The sequence below is a fragment of the Coturnix japonica genome, chromosome 11, assembly GCF_001577835.2.
Source record: "Coturnix japonica isolate 7356 chromosome 11, Coturnix japonica 2.1, whole genome shotgun sequence".
In the NCBI taxonomy this organism is placed as follows: Eukaryota; Metazoa; Chordata; class Aves; order Galliformes; family Phasianidae; genus Coturnix; species Coturnix japonica.
Genome location: NC_029526.1, coordinates 14,845,159 through 14,860,321, shown reverse-complemented (window position 1 = coordinate 14,860,321; position 15,163 = coordinate 14,845,159). Strand labels below are relative to the sequence as shown.

Sequence of the window (15,163 nt, the reverse complement as noted above, 5' to 3'; positions counted from 1 at the left end):
ACACTTTTTGATAGTTGGTCAAAAGCCACAGCAAGCCTATTTTAAGCAATGAAAGCCAAGCACCTGTCAAGAACACACAACCAAAACTAGGCAGAGCTGGAAAAGATCCTGGTTACGTTTTTATTGAGCACCAAAGTGGCAGAACCTGCCCCCATCAAGCATAGGATGTATGGATGGGGAAGGGTCCATCCAACTCTGCTGCTGGTCCTCAGCTCCCACGGGGCAGAGCAGCTCCAGCAATGTCAGTGGTGATGTGTGAGGATCCAACAGGCTGCAGGCCGTGCCAGCACACAGTGATACTCGTGAAGTTGATCGTAGCACCAAACATGCTTCAAGGTGTACATGGGGACAAGGAAAACAACCTACATTTGCTATTTGCACTTCAGGAAACTGTTGCTAAGCCATTTGTCTTTGGAGAGATGAAGACAACCCATTCGGTGTGTGCTTCCTTTCCAACACGCTATGGACAGAGCTGTTGAAAACACAGCATTTCTACAAGCTGCTTCTGGAGCTTCTGTTGCCATGTCTGACAACTGATAACTTGGAAAGAATCAACTTGAAGAAGCAAACACAATAGCACCAGGAGGGAGGATGATGTCTTTGATAACATCCAGTAAACAGAAGTTCATTAGGAAAGCTTTGCAATTGGAAAAAGTATCTTTACCAACTCATCCAGTGACGTGGTCAGGTACGTGCTTTTTCCTGCTAAAGAATAGCAACCGTTGCAGTGAATGCATCCACTATAATTAGGTACATTCTTGGATAAAATTATAGAAATAGATCTGTCTGACTGTGGTGTTGCATTTAATAGCTACATCTTGGAGCAAAGGAATGGAAGGCAATTTGAGAAATGAAGAGATTTAGGAAAGCGTGGAGCCTTTCATCTGTTCTTTTGCTCCATAAAGCACCGAGGAACGTGTCTGTTTACAAAAGGAAACGAAGAGCAGTTTGGAAACTTTCAACTCTCCAGCTGCAAATGTCATATGCAAAGTATCAAGTGTTTTATAAGCATCTGAGCTTCGGCTCAAACTATTCTGTGAATGGAAAAAATCTCACAGTTTGTGGGAGGAAGCAAGCACTTGTATTTGTGAATTGGGGATTTATAAACACCGTTACTATCCTGCATATCCAAATGCTAATTTTATGCATGCAGATGGGGACACATACTAAGCTAGGGAGCCAAAATACCTTCCTTTGCCTACCAATTTTGACTGATTTGTCAGAATTAAATGCTATGATCCCTTTAGGAGCATCCGTAGAAATGGAAAACATTCACAGAAAATGTGTTTTCCATTTCATAGTGCTAAACAGCTACACAAAGCTGTAAGGCCAAAACACAAACAATATGACCCTAAGGACTTATGGATTTGACATAAAGGTACAGGACTTGCAGAGAGCAGCAGCCCATCTGCCAGACAATCCTTTTGAACACACGGATGTATCCTGACTTTGCTTTACTGAGATGTGCACAAATAATCCAGACTACTGCCCCACTGCTGAGGTTTTGAGGATACAAAAGGACGGATACATTATTTGGGAGTATTAACTCAGATGGCTAAAAACTACAACTTTAAAAGGTTGGCATGTGTGTCTCTAACAGCTTAGATATTGCTGTAAGAAATCTATCCATTAGCTCACAGCCTACAATTCACCAGACTGAGAAGCTTAAGGAAAGTAACTTGAAAAAATATTAAATAACAACAGTTTTTTTCCTGCCTCCCCACATCCTTAACATTTCAGCTATAAATAGGAAAAGAGGAAACCTGCAGGTTTCTTGATGCTCATGAGAAGACTGATGTATAGTAGATGCGCAGGGATTGGACTTGATGCAGAGAGCTCCTTTAGTCTTTGTCTTGATTATTGTCATGCTACTTAATATTTTTATACTAATAAGTTGTGTTGGTAGTGAAACCTGAATTGGTGACCTAAGACACACGTAGAGAGCAGGCTGTGTGCCAGCAGCCTGAGAAGGGCATTGTGGTTTGCAGGTGTTCTGTGTTCTCTTCTTGATATTTACATTTCTTCAGTGGAAAGGCAGTTCATAAACAGTGTGGTTTCTTTCAGGGATCACATTCCTTCCCATGCTGACAGGCTTAAAATCTAGATTCATCCTGTTTCTTGAAAATCAATGTCATTGATGGGCAGGGATCAGGGTAATGCTGGAGATGGCCTCATGGAGATTTGGGACTAGAATTCTTCCAAAACATAACTGTTGAGTAAATCATTCCTTGAAAACAAAAAAGGAATTAAAATATTTATCCTTATGAGGATGTTTGTATAGAACTTGTCCTTTTGTAGCCAAAGAATCTTAATAGTCATCCTGACGTAGGCACAAGAAAGACACAATTAGCTGCTTTGTTCTCATAACTGCCCATTAAACTCAACTTAGTTTTAAAGCGAAGTTAACAGTGTTAAGAATACTGACTTGGAACAGAATCATTGGTATAATAAATATTTTCAGTCTTGCCCAATTCAAAGGCTGATAAAAGTAATGGAGCACTTTCAGCTGGCTTCGGTCTGTCCAGACACGAGTTCATTTGTCTGAATTGGTCACACTGTTGAGGACAACTGTTCATGCACATAAAGTTACTTCATTAAGACATCCACATACGTAAGTATTTGCAAGACTGACCCTTACTACACTCCACCTGGAATAAAGCTTTTACTGGGTCTTGCAGCATCAGTCATACCTATATTACGTGAAGCCCCTAAAGAAAAAGTTTGAGGTCTTAAACCTCACAAGTTTTTGCAGCACTTTTCACCCTAAAGATCACCCCATCCTCTAAATGCCTTGAAAGCCAGGGGTTTCTCAAAAAAATAATGTACATCTTGTGGAATCAGAAGAAAAAATGAGAGTAGAAGTTGGGAAAGACATTAACTTCTCCATGATCATTTTGCAGAGCTCTCTCCACAACGCCTCAGGTTCTCAGGTCAATTCAACAGCACCATCTGTTTGTCTGCAGAAGTGTTTGAGCTCTATTCTTAGAGCCTGAGGTATAAGGTATGCGTCTGTGCAAAGGATGAAGGTGCTTTCCTTACATTGGTCTTGTGATGAGAGGCAATTTCAGCCTCAAGCAACGTTTTCTTTAAATAAGTGCTTACCAAGAACCAACTATTTCCACCCAGCTCTCCCTTTTCTCACAGCACACTTACCCAGGCACACTTTTGATTAACCCAAATGCTTCTGCTGGTTTTTCACATAGCCGACCACATTGTTGGAATTGCTGCCTGTAAAACAAAACTCAGGAAGGTCAGATTGCAGATTAGTCTGAAGCAAAAAATAAAGATTAAAAAAAAAACAAAACAAAAGCTAACTTTCTTGGAAAAAAGACTGTTTTTGACTGAGTTCTGTATCCAACTGCAATGAATCCAGAGCCATGAGCAAAGCTCCAAAGATGTACTTTCAGATAACAAAAGGTTGCAGGATTGGGTGTTTCTCACCCCTTGGGTGGGAACACCTGGCAGAAGGCTGTGTCATTCAATAGTGTGTCACAGCTGGCAATACTGGTTCCCAAGAGTCCCACAGTCAAGGCAATGCAGATCTGAAGACAAAACCTTTTAGACCAAGGTACGGGACCTTGAGATTAAAGAATATCTTTTTGCTATTTGCAGGCCTTCATTTCATAAGCAGCAAATTCACTGTAAACAATGCAATATCTATAAGGCTTAACAACAGCAAACGTTTCATGCCAATTGCTTACCTAAATACTCCTTGTAATATTTATGCCTCAGGTTGCGTCCATCTGAAAAAGAAGGTACATAATGACAACGTATCAGCCAGCCCTTGTCCTAGAACTAGTCAGTGTTTAAGAACCATACATCTATACATTATATTAGGGAGGTTAATAAAGAAAAAAGATATGAAATAATAAAACCAAAGCCCAACGCCCCTATCTTACTGGTGTCTGCTTGACAGAAGAAAGGAATGAAGGTTTCCAGTCAACTGACCTGGATTTCCACGGAGCTTGATGCACTGGCCCCTGTTAGGGATTCCTTCAGCTGTGTTGCCAGGGTTGATGATATGGCACTCATACCCTGTGGGGCAATGCAGAGGCTCATCTCCATCCTCAGTGGTGCTGCAGGCCTCAGCTGCAAAAGAAGCCTGAAGGTCATAAACTGTGGCTTTATCACAAAAACAAAATGGGACAGCACAGCCGCTTTCTTCTGTGCCTTCTCACAGGCAGGATGCTTCCCAAGAGTGCTTCAGACTACTTCCCAAGGAAGGCTATAAAGGAGCTAACACCTCCAAGGACGTCTGACACGGTGGAAGATCAAGTTCACACCTTACACAAAACCTGATGTGTCCAACTTGACATGGGAGGTGCAGACCAGCCCAACTATTGGTATGACCACCCTACCCACAGTGTGTTGTGTGGAGTCTGTGCTGGACAGCAGTGAAAATAAACCACCATTGATGGTCTATTGTGGGTGGTCTCACCTTGCTGCTCTTGCCTCCTAGCAGCCATTCCTCTGTTCCAGTGTTTCAGGCTGGGTGAGGAATATGGGGAAACACGAGCAGGAAGCTGGCAGTTTGCTGCTTTGTGTTTTGCTCACACCTAGTACGGTACTGATGAATCTGAACCTCAGATGTGCCTCATTGTAGAGTAAGGCAGCACCACCAACAGATGCTTCAAACACCTTGACCCTGGATATCCAGCAAGTGTGAAGCAGAATAAGAAAGTAAAGCAGGCCTCACAGGCTGTGTCTGCATACATCAAGTGTACAAGTTATGCCAGGACATTCCACCCTCTCATCTGCCAGAGTTTTAGTTTTAAGAACCTCTGATGTAATTCCCATGCCATGACTGATGGGTCTTACTTCACTAATTACTCCCTCGAGCTGGGATAAGGTGATAAAATAAGAACAAATAATACAAGCGTGATGAGGATGGCTGAGGAGAGACCTTTTTTATCTTATTTCCAGCAGTGCAACTCCAACAAGCTGGAGGCATAATTTTCTCTTGAAGAACTGGGTGTTTCCATAATGGATGAAAATCAAGGTTTGGTGAGTCTGATACCATCTGTGTAGGAGCAAAGAGGGTAATTTACTGGCACTATCTGAGTCTGACTAAAGCTGATCAAAAGCCAGAACAGCCTTTCCATCATGAAACTGAGAACTTCAGGCATCCATACATTTCAAGATGCCTCATAGAAGAAAACTTCCTGTCTCCCTACTGTCTCATTGCTTCATTTTGAAATATGTTTCATATTTGAAAAGGGTAATTAAAAGAAGTCCTTCCTCTGTGGCACTAACTGAGAAGCCCAATCTCATTAGCAGTCCCCGTGCTTTGATGCTCCCAGCAACATCAGCCTCACTCAGCTCTGCAGCACTTTGCCAAGGCTCTTCTTTAATGCATTCCCTTGACACAAGAGCTGGGGTTGAGCCCCCATCCTAGGGCAGCAGTGTGAGGAGGCCACTGCAGGCTATGGCATCTCCTAACCCATTTCTGCCCACAGTTCATCGGGAAGCTGGTGGAAAAATCTGTGTATGCCAACAGATTTCTCCTCCCCCCATAAAAAGTTACATATTTTTTTCTATTTATTTCAGCAATGGATAAAAATCCCATTCCAAGGAATACTCCTAGTGCTCTGCTGCCTCCGAGGTCTCCCCTGTGTGCTGCACTTGGTTTTGGAAGGGCAGATCTGATCAGGCTCTGCTAGCACAGGATTTTCGGCCAAACCCATAAAAAGCAACTGATTTACTGCACCAAAAAGTATTTCCCTGCACAACACAGTGCTATTTAAACAGAAACCCTAGACAAATACCAGCAGCCCCAGCATGTCAACAGCACTGGCAAACTCTGTGACAAATATATTATTTACTGCCTTTTGCATAATCACTCGTCTCATGGAGAAGACAGTGAAATGCTCTGTACCTTGTAAGACTTCCTCTGGGCCATCCAAAAGCCACCCGTTTCCTCCCAGCCAGCGGGGTTTGGGCTGAACCAACCAGTCCAAAACTGTAAAAGAAACAAGAAAACAAAGAGTCAAGGCAGGCACACTGCTATGGAAAATATCACAGCTATTCTGATATTTGTGATGAGGCTGCTGGGATCCTAAAGGACACATCTGAATGGATCCTCCATTCCCACTGCATGGAACAGACGAGCCTGGCTTCTATGTGCACTAATTCAGATTGAGATTATATTTTAAAAATCTTTTGAATATATCATCCCAGGAAAAGAACTGGATTCATTTGCACTGGTGGACATTGTGCAGCACCAGCTGGTTGATCTTAGCTCATTTTTAATTCAACAGTCATCCCTAATTCATCTCCAAGGAATCAGAAGTGTGGAACCAAAGGTTTATCCTTGACTCCCACACAAAGCACACTTCAAACTGGCAGCCTGTGATGCTTGGGGATGCCCACCAGAATTTGTACACGTTCCTTTCTGCCACACTTGACTGGCAGTACCTGGTGGTGGCTGCACAGACTCCAGGCAGGCGTAGATGCAGCCATTGTAGCAGCAGCGCTTGTGCCTCTCACACTCGGAGTCGGAGCGGCAACTGGGCACCTCGCAGGCTCTGTCTGGCAGGGTCTGGGGTGGCGGTGGGCAGCGGTCGTTCTTCTGGTAGTGGGCACTGTGAGAATGAAGAGGGTACTCATAATCCTTGCAAAGAAAAGAAAAGGAAACAAAGGTTTGGCATAAGGCGGATACCAAACATCCCATCAGTTGAAACAGAAGAAGGATTTTCAGTGTGGGTCTCAGGTACTTTCTAGGCAGGAAAAGTAACTGTTCTATTATGACCAAATCAGCATATTTCTTTGGAAACACCAAACCATCAGACTGCTGTGTGGAGTTCATTAGTAATTAAGCTGACTGCAATGGCAGTGAGGATGTAAAAACCCTTAAAAGTGGGCATCACCATGACAAGCATCCCAAAATGCTGCTCTGGTAAAGCAGTTGAAATGATGACATTGCTTTGTTATGAGATTACATCCCCAAAGGAACCTGGAGCTAATGTCCAGGTAGTGCTTGGCTCCCAGATAGGCTCCTTCTCCCCTTGTCCCATCCTTCTGGACCAGAACACAGAAGAAAGAGGTTCAAAGTCTTTCAGGCCTGTCCTCTGTGGGGTCTCAAGTTGTTAAATTGGAAACCATGCTTAAAACCAGAGGTGATGTGGCTGGGATCTGTGGGGGTGATGGCAGTTCATCACAAAGCAAATGAGGCTGTGCTGAGCTACAGCAGGGAGGAGCCCTACTGCTCACTGCACACAGAAGGGACAGGGAGATGTAAAGAGGATTAACAGGCAGAGGATTTTACCAGGAACATTTGTAAGAGGCAGCATTCAGATATTATCTGTGCTGATGGCAGTTAGCAAGAAGCCAGCTCCCCCTGTCAGAAGTGAATCAGCCAAGCCCATTCTTTTCTCACCCTTGGTTAAACCGCTGAGCTTGAGCTTAGCTCTCCAGAGCATCACACAGTGCTCATAAAGGGCAAAAATCAGATCTATTAACGCACACTAATAAGCTCAAATCAAATCAGAAGACAAGTTCTGGATTTGCCCTTTTAACAGAGACCAAGGTCTAGCAAAAGGAAGAACAGAGAGCTGCCACCCGCTCACCCAGTTTAAGAGCTCTGTTTGCACTGGTCCCCATCACCCTTGTGTTTTGAAATCAGTGATGAACCATTGGGGCTGTTATTCCAAGAAACAATGTGGTGCAACTGTCCTCGAGGGAGTCCCCTGAAAATTTCACCACCAGGCAGTGGAGAAATCTGGGGTGAGACTAATACCTTCCTTTAGCTATTCTGCATTCCAACTGCTGAAAGCTCTGAATGGCTTCTGTGGAGCATGCGTGCTTCTGCAAAACAGCATGTCATCACATGTACTGCCCAAAAATATGTCCAGGAGGGAGCCTGCACTCATCCCACATCCACACTCCCTTGGTAGGCTGAATACATCCGGTATGATGTAGAGCTCGGAGGAATAAACATCGACTGTCACTCGCATCTCATTGGATTGACTTCAAAACTTCTGCATTCCTTGATGCATCTCTAAAGGGACCCGCTGCCCCAGGGACTGACTGCAGCCCCACAGCTCTGTGCTCAGCACCAACAGAAAGAACGATGCATATTATTTCTGCTAACAGTGTGAGAAGTTTTACTTGTGTGCTCTGCTATGTATTGCATGTAGGGTATAACTTTATCGCTAAGGTGGCTGCTTTACCATCGGAGCTGATCTCATTTCTTTGGGTGATAGCTAGGGGGAAACGGAGAGCAGCACATTTCTCAGCTGCCTGCTTTGCAGTGATTGAGTCAGGAAACGCACAAGTACAGAGCAGAGTCGGGATGAATAGAAGTTTTAATTTATGGAAGCAGGTGTACAGAAGGAAAATCCATATCCTGGTTACATCTATACCTGGTTAGATAATGTGTGTGAGTCTGCATGTGAGAGACAGAGAACTGCTAATGTTTCCATAAATCATGGACTCCTTCCCTGTGCCCGCTGTCAGCCAGCTCCCGCTGCCAATACATGTTTTTCCTTCTGTTTTTGCCTTTATTGCTTACACACAGTGAGTAAGAAATTGCCCCCCAGAGGATATAAGAGAGCATTTAACAGTAAAGCTCTGCAGTTCCAAACATTTCATAGGTCTCCCCATCTGAGGGTGCATGCATCCCAAAAGGTCACAGCTTACCATTCTATTACTGAAATGTCGGCTGCAGGCTCAGATGCAGCGATCAAAATAATACTGGCAAATAATGGGTACATGGAAGAAAAAAAACCACAGTGGCTTTACAAATGATTCAGAAACCAAGAAGCCAAAATCACAATGAATAGTCAGCTTAATGAATGAGATTTCCACAGGGGAACAATGAGAAAGTTTCAGCCAAATTCCTTTGTACTTATGACCCTGCTGCCCATTTCCCCTGATGTGCTACTGCTCTTAATCCCTCCCTTTCTAAACCTCGTGGCCAATAAATTATTTTCATGGACTTGGTCTAATGAAACTATTGCCATCGGTTTGTGCCTGCTAAACTCTCAGTGGGAAACAGGATTCCCTCATTCACAAAACACCCGGCTGCAGACGGCTCCAGGTAGGGCTGCAGGGTCTCTTTAAAAGCTCTCCTAAGCCCCCAAGTTTGGCTTGCAGCACAGCTTGGATTTATCATTTTTACAGATTGTGACAACTGTCAAAATTTCTCCTTTAAGGAACAGTTTTCCATTCAGGAGGCAAATTGTTTCCTATGGTGTTTCCCATTAATGCTTCCCATTAAATCTTCTTTATGGGAAGATCTGCGTTAGAGCTGTACAGACAGAAGGTAAGGAGAAAAGTTCAGGGTTCAGCTAAGAATACTGGAAGTCAGCACAGATGATCAGGAAAAATCTGAATGCAACCACTCACTTTCAACCTGTATCTTCAATAGTGCCTGTGAGATGCAGCCTGTCTCCAAAAAATCCCACATCTCTTCTGTTATGTGCACCTGAAACTGGACCCTGGGCTCCTAGGCACAGGATAAGTATGCTAAGCTGGTAGACAAAGAGCCTATCTCCATGCAGATGTGTGATGGCTAGCTGGAGGGTAAGCAAATTGTTGGAGGAACATTATAGCAGCTGCAAGGAATCTCTCATTAATGGAAATCCTTACAAGATTACAAGCTGGATTTTTTCCTATGATGTTTGATGTAGCTGACACTGGAATAAATTCAAGACTGCCCCAGGTTTTCCCAGTAGGTATGTGGGTGTCTTGGTAACAAAGTAAAGCACATTCCCAGTTAGCTCCCTTCTGCCTTCCAAGAGCATTCCCCAGAGTTTGGCGATAGAACCCCAAATCACTGTGCTTAGTGAGGCCCCTCTGGGTATAAAATAGATAGGTTTGCTAGAAGTTGGAAGCCCAACTCCTCCATCTCATTCTGACTACCATTTTTCCTTCCTATTGCATTCCCTCTCCTCTATCCCCTGTCTCCATCCCCACCTAACTCCTTGTCTCCAAGTAAACCCTTCCTCAGGGCCCATAATGAACAACTCCAAGCCAGTTACTGACCACAACACCAGCTCGTTGTTCTGCATCCATTGGTTCAGTGAACACACTCCTCCTGCTGAGGACTTGGATGTTTTCATGGAATCAGAATGATTAAGGTTGGAAAAGACAACTAAGATCAAGTTCAACCACTGACCCATCACCACCATGCCCATTAAACCACATGGATTCAAGCACCGCTTCCTCTCACCTCCTCCTTCCTCTCCTTCAGCCCTTGCCCATGTCCCCCTGAGTGTCTCCATCTATTACCCCCCTACAGTCACTCACAATCAGCTGTTCCACCCGCAGCCTCTGCTGTCCTAACTATAGGGAACACGGAGCATTTGGTAGAAAAGAAAGGATCTCTCAGATGCACCAGGGCTGCCAAAAGAGGCTCTTAGTGGAGAGAAGGATGGAGGGAAGACAGCCTTCCTCCTTAAAAGGAGAAGGAAGCAGAAAGGCATTTGCTGTTTTCCCTAGATAAAACGTTTCTGTCAATATGAGCCATTCTAGCAAGCTTGCCAGATCAGTAGCACCTGGATACATGGCTGCCAGAAAAAACAGCCCTTTGAAGAAGCAAGGATTGAAAGAGGAGGATATATCCTCAGGGAAGCAGGCTCTGAGCCTCTACACAGCACGTTATCTGAAGATCAACATGTAAATACATGTTCTGTTCCTGTCCCGTTTCTCTGGGTCACTGACACTGTGATCCTACTGAATTTGAGCTTCACGTTGAAACACGACAGAGGGACATACGAATAAATATGATTTCCTATGAGCAGTTTGGGATGAAACACAGCTTTTTGCTTCATCATTTTCTGGTTAAACTGCAGACCAGACACTCCATCCCGAGGGAAGCTGCAGTGAATCTAAGTTCTGGCTGGAAAATAATGGGGTACCTTTAAAATGTTAGCACAATTTTCCCCTAAAATTTTGAGGAAAGTGCTGTATTTCATTTCACCCAACGTGGGCAGATGATGCACATCTCACTTCTGAGCCAGCAGTCACACGGACTAAAGGTACTTATTCCCAGACATCGCTCCAGATTTAATGGGCCAAAAAACATCCACTCTAAACACACAGCTGCTGTGTGTGGCTATAGAAGGCAGGTGGAGGAGCCTCCTGTGATATAAGGAGTCATTAATGCACCCGCAATGGCTGTAAAACACCATTAAGTGTGAGCATGAGAACACAGACAGACTGGGACATGTCCCCATGCCATTCGAGTGGCAGAAGCCTTGAGTCAGCATTGGCTTCCAAGGGATTAAGTCAGGTTTTCAAGTTATTTTTTCTTTTCTTTTTGTTTCTTTTTAAGCAGCAGGTCCTGAAGGTCAGATAGCAAATCAGCTTATTGGTTTTTTCCTTTCTGCCACAGCCACCTCTTGCAGTTGTTTGGCTCACACACAGCACAATTAGACTCAGCACACTTATTTCATCTATTCACAGTAACCTGTTGCTGCTCCAGTTTCAATTCCAGCACTACCACTCCATGGCAGATTTGGAAGAGGTGGTGGTTGTGCTCAGTCCCCCATTGGTGAGTCACACAAAGCTTGTGTTCCCCTCTGACACACTGGGCAAGCACTGAGGTGCTCCAGTTGGAGATATTTCCCCACAGTTACCCCAAAAGGCAGCTGAAGAACCTTTCTGAACCCAATGATGTTATCCGCTTCGCACTAAACCTGTTCCCAAGCACGTCAATTTTGCATTCTCCATTCCACCCCTTGCTGCCCTATGATGTTTCTAGGAAAAGCAGTGCTGACCACAGCACCGATGTGTTTCCAGCACGCTGCACAAGTTTCCTATCACAGCAGCTAGGTGGCAAAAGTTTCGTACAGCTTGGGAAACTTCATGCAGCCCTTTTATAAAGAGATGGGGTGTGGATTCAAATGCTCCTTATTCTAAAACACACACGTAAAGAAAACTTCCATCTCATGGTGAGGACACCCAGCCCCCCCAGACCGCCCCACCGCAGCCTACTCACATCGTATTTCTCTGTCATTTTCAGATGCAGAGCCCGTTTCCAGAGATTCCTTGCACAGCCCGAGTCTGCCAGCAGAACTAAGACACACAAAGCAGCAACGAAGATCTTCTTACAGAAATGCAGGTCTGACAGCATCCTGGAATCCATTTTCCCAATGAGAGATCAAGTAGGGAGCCCGGCTTCCCAGGATCCGGCGATTCAGAGCACTGGCAAGGAGAGAGGGAGAGGAGAGGGAGGGAGCGTGAGGGCTGCTTGCTGGATTGCTCTGTGCTGCACAGCTTCTGGGAAGGGAAAGGGGGGGGTGAAATAAAAAGGAGCCCGCAAGCAGAAGCCAGGAGCTGCTGTTGAACTTCTTTCCGCAAAGTTAGATCAGGTTCTCAGCTCACATGTTCACACAAAGCATATGCTCTTCTTGAATGATAGATGGGAAGATTACTTGGAAAGATTATTTTTAGACCTTTGTTCCCAACATCTGGCATCCTCAGAGAGCCCCATTCAAAGCCAAAGCGTGGGATCAGATGACAGCTGCCGCAGGGGGAAATAAAGGTCTTGGAGGGGTGGGCTCACAGCAAACAGCTCACCCAAACTTCCCCACTACTCAGCTCTCCCTTTGTGCGTTTCCCACTGTGCCCCGAGCTGTGGTTTTGGATCGTGTTTTGACAAAGTGAGAACTTCGTATAAAGGCTGCTTGAAGGAAATGACTTAAAGACATGATAAACATGCAGAGGCTTTAATTAAACCAAGTTGACGTTAGCTTTCCACAAATGATTTTGAAGAAGAGGAAGATGCGGTCAATGGGTAAAAATAAATCCATGTGCATGGGTGGGGAAGAGGGAAGGAAGGCGCTTTAGAAATGACCACATGGAAAGTGAGGAAGGGGCCATGAGTCAGCCCATGCCTGACCATGGGAAGGACAGCCAGCCTGGTCGTGGGGTGTGAGACACATATATGGACATTGAGGTGCCTGAGTGTCCAAAGGACAGAGACAACCCTATGGAATCAGGCTGAAAGCATCATGCCTGGGGCAGGGACAAAAGCAGGTGCCAAAGAGCAGAACAGGGTACCTGGTCCGTAGATACAAGTACACACGTAAATGTCAGCTGAGATCAGGAGCTCCCACCAGCTACTGAAAGGCGTGCTCAGTACATCCACAGAGGAATATATCGGTACCATCAGTCTTCTATTTGTGGCTTTATTTGTTATCGCTCAGAGGGCTTTGTCTCATGCAACAGGATGCCTCCAATTCTTCTTAAAAACAAATCTCCCTTGTTCCTTGCAACGTTAATATCTGCAGCTTGATGAAGCACCTTTCGAGCACAACCAGGAGCTCCCACCAGCATTATGACTGCCGTGTTGTAAAGTGACAAATGACACAGCTAGGTCAGAAGAATAAACAAGGCTTTTTCTTACAGTATTGCTACTTAATTTTAGTCTTTGTGCTATTTCACTTGTCTGATCTCTTGCTGAAACCTAAACCAGCGTGAAATAACTGCTCACAATAAATCTCCCTAATTTCATTTTTGTTGTTCATTTCATAGACTTGCAATCTGGACTTGGAACAACTAATTCTAAAGATTAATAGCTACTACAGACAACATTTACTGGCCCTTTTTTAGGCTGATATGAAGCTTTGCCATTTATGCAGGAGAAAGTAGGGCCTGTGAATTACAGTTTTGGATTGTATGCTGAAGAAGTATGGATTCACCTTGAAAGAACACATCCCAGCAGATAGAAATGATCTGCATATAAAAATCAAAGCTAGCATTGTGGTATGTATGTCTCCCACACATCACACTTTTCATCTTTACCTCCCAAAGTACCACACACAATGCCTGGATTGGATTATTCCAAATACCAGCTGGGGAAACTGAGGCTGAAAATTGGCTGAAAATAAACTTCCTATCTTCATGGACAGAATCCTAAGGGTTACAGACAGCGTAGGCTGAGCTGGAGCCTTTTGATTCAATGCTTTACCCTCACATACAACAGAGAATTCTTCCCACCACCCATTTCCACTCCTCACATACTTCTACTCCCATCTTGTCTTGGAAACTGGGCAAGGGATTCAATTTTTTATAGCATTAAGAAAAACTGCTTTAGCTGGAAAAGTTGGAAATAATCTGTTTTTTGGCTTTTCTGGATGGTTTTCTCCCTGGTGGTCCCTGGCAAGGCTATCTTCCCAAGTCCTGACAGCTGGAATAAAAGACATAAGTATAAAGGTGTATAGGGTAGTATGTTAGTGCTGAGCCATTAGCCCAGCGAAGGCATTAAAATGAAAACCTGTGCTCCCAACCAGCCTGACTGACCAGGTGCAAACTTGGGTGTAAGCCCAGCAGTGAGCACATTTTGTGCTAGTGGAAGTTGTCAGCGCTCAGCTGTGCCATTTATCATAAAACTGTTTATTCTATATACCTGTCCAGGGAACACACATATATTGCCAAGTTATCTCTGCTTCAAGATTTGTGGTGTAGTTCCTCACACAAAATTCCCACTGTCTTCAAGGATGTTAAATGAGATAGCTTCATACATCAGTGCTAAGAAAAGGGTCATCTTCCACGTACGGATCTGTGCAAATCTCCATTCCACAAAAGGCTTCAATGGGGAAGATTCTGCAGTCAGAAGAACCGCAGTCAGATGATGATGTGGGAATGTGGCTGAGACTCGAGTGTCTCCCCAGGACCTGAGAAACCTTCAGCATTGTATGTTACAGCAAGGAGGAGCTGAGGGAGATGTATGTGTGTTGAAGGGCTGGTTTTATCCAGTCTGGAGAATAAAGGCACTTCTGGAATCACTTCTGCTGCCTGATTGGGATGAATTAATAATGGTTTTTAAAAATGTTCTCTGGGAGGTTCTGAGTGAAAGTCACGGGGTGTTTGTGCAGCCAGGAAAAATGCCTTTGTCCAGCCAAAAAGCAAAGCAGGTCAGTCCAAGCCAAGACTTCCCCTTTCCCAGAAGAAAGATCTGACTTTTAAGGAACAATTATGTCAAAGAGAGTTTCCTCAAAGCACACAGCTCTGGCAGCACAGGGTGACTCATTTCAGCATGACACAATCACCACACCTTCATGCCAGGGGCTGCTGCAGCTCCTTATCTGTGGAGCTTACAGGCCTGCTGCTTCCTCACCATCCTTGCACTGGTCCTGCTGCCAAAAGCCCAGGGCAATGCCCTCCTAAGGGTTAGTCAGGCTCAAGACTGTTGACATTACCTGGTCCTGTGCAAAGG

The 15,163-nt window shown here is 44.6% G+C and overlaps 1 protein-coding gene across 5 annotated transcripts; it reads right to left on the bottom strand.

Moving 5' to 3' along the window:
- Positions 1 to 97: 97 nt before the first annotated feature.
- On the bottom strand, positions 98 to 13,315 carry WFDC1 (WAP four-disulfide core domain 1). Of its 5 annotated transcripts, none has more exons than XM_032447040.1 (8): positions 13,006 to 13,315; positions 11,942 to 12,147; positions 6,415 to 6,610; positions 5,876 to 5,959; positions 3,949 to 4,089; positions 3,702 to 3,743; positions 3,154 to 3,228; positions 98 to 2,227 (listed from the first exon to the last, which is right to left on the bottom strand). In XM_032447040.1, the coding sequence occupies exons 2-7, from the start codon at positions 12,086 to 12,088 to the stop codon at positions 3,170 to 3,172; spliced, it is 669 nt and encodes a 222-aa protein (XP_032302931.1). In that variant the 5' UTR covers positions 12,089 to 12,147; positions 13,006 to 13,315; the 3' UTR covers positions 98 to 2,227; positions 3,154 to 3,169. The 5 variants fall into 5 exon arrangements, with proteins under 5 accessions (XP_032302931.1, XP_015729599.1, XP_015729600.1 ...); XM_015874113.2 differs by lacking the exon at positions 13,006 to 13,315 and adding an exon at positions 12,523 to 12,693; XM_015874114.2 differs by lacking the exon at positions 13,006 to 13,315 and adding an exon at positions 12,399 to 12,502.
- Between the last annotated feature and the right edge of the window lie 1,848 nt (positions 13,316 to 15,163).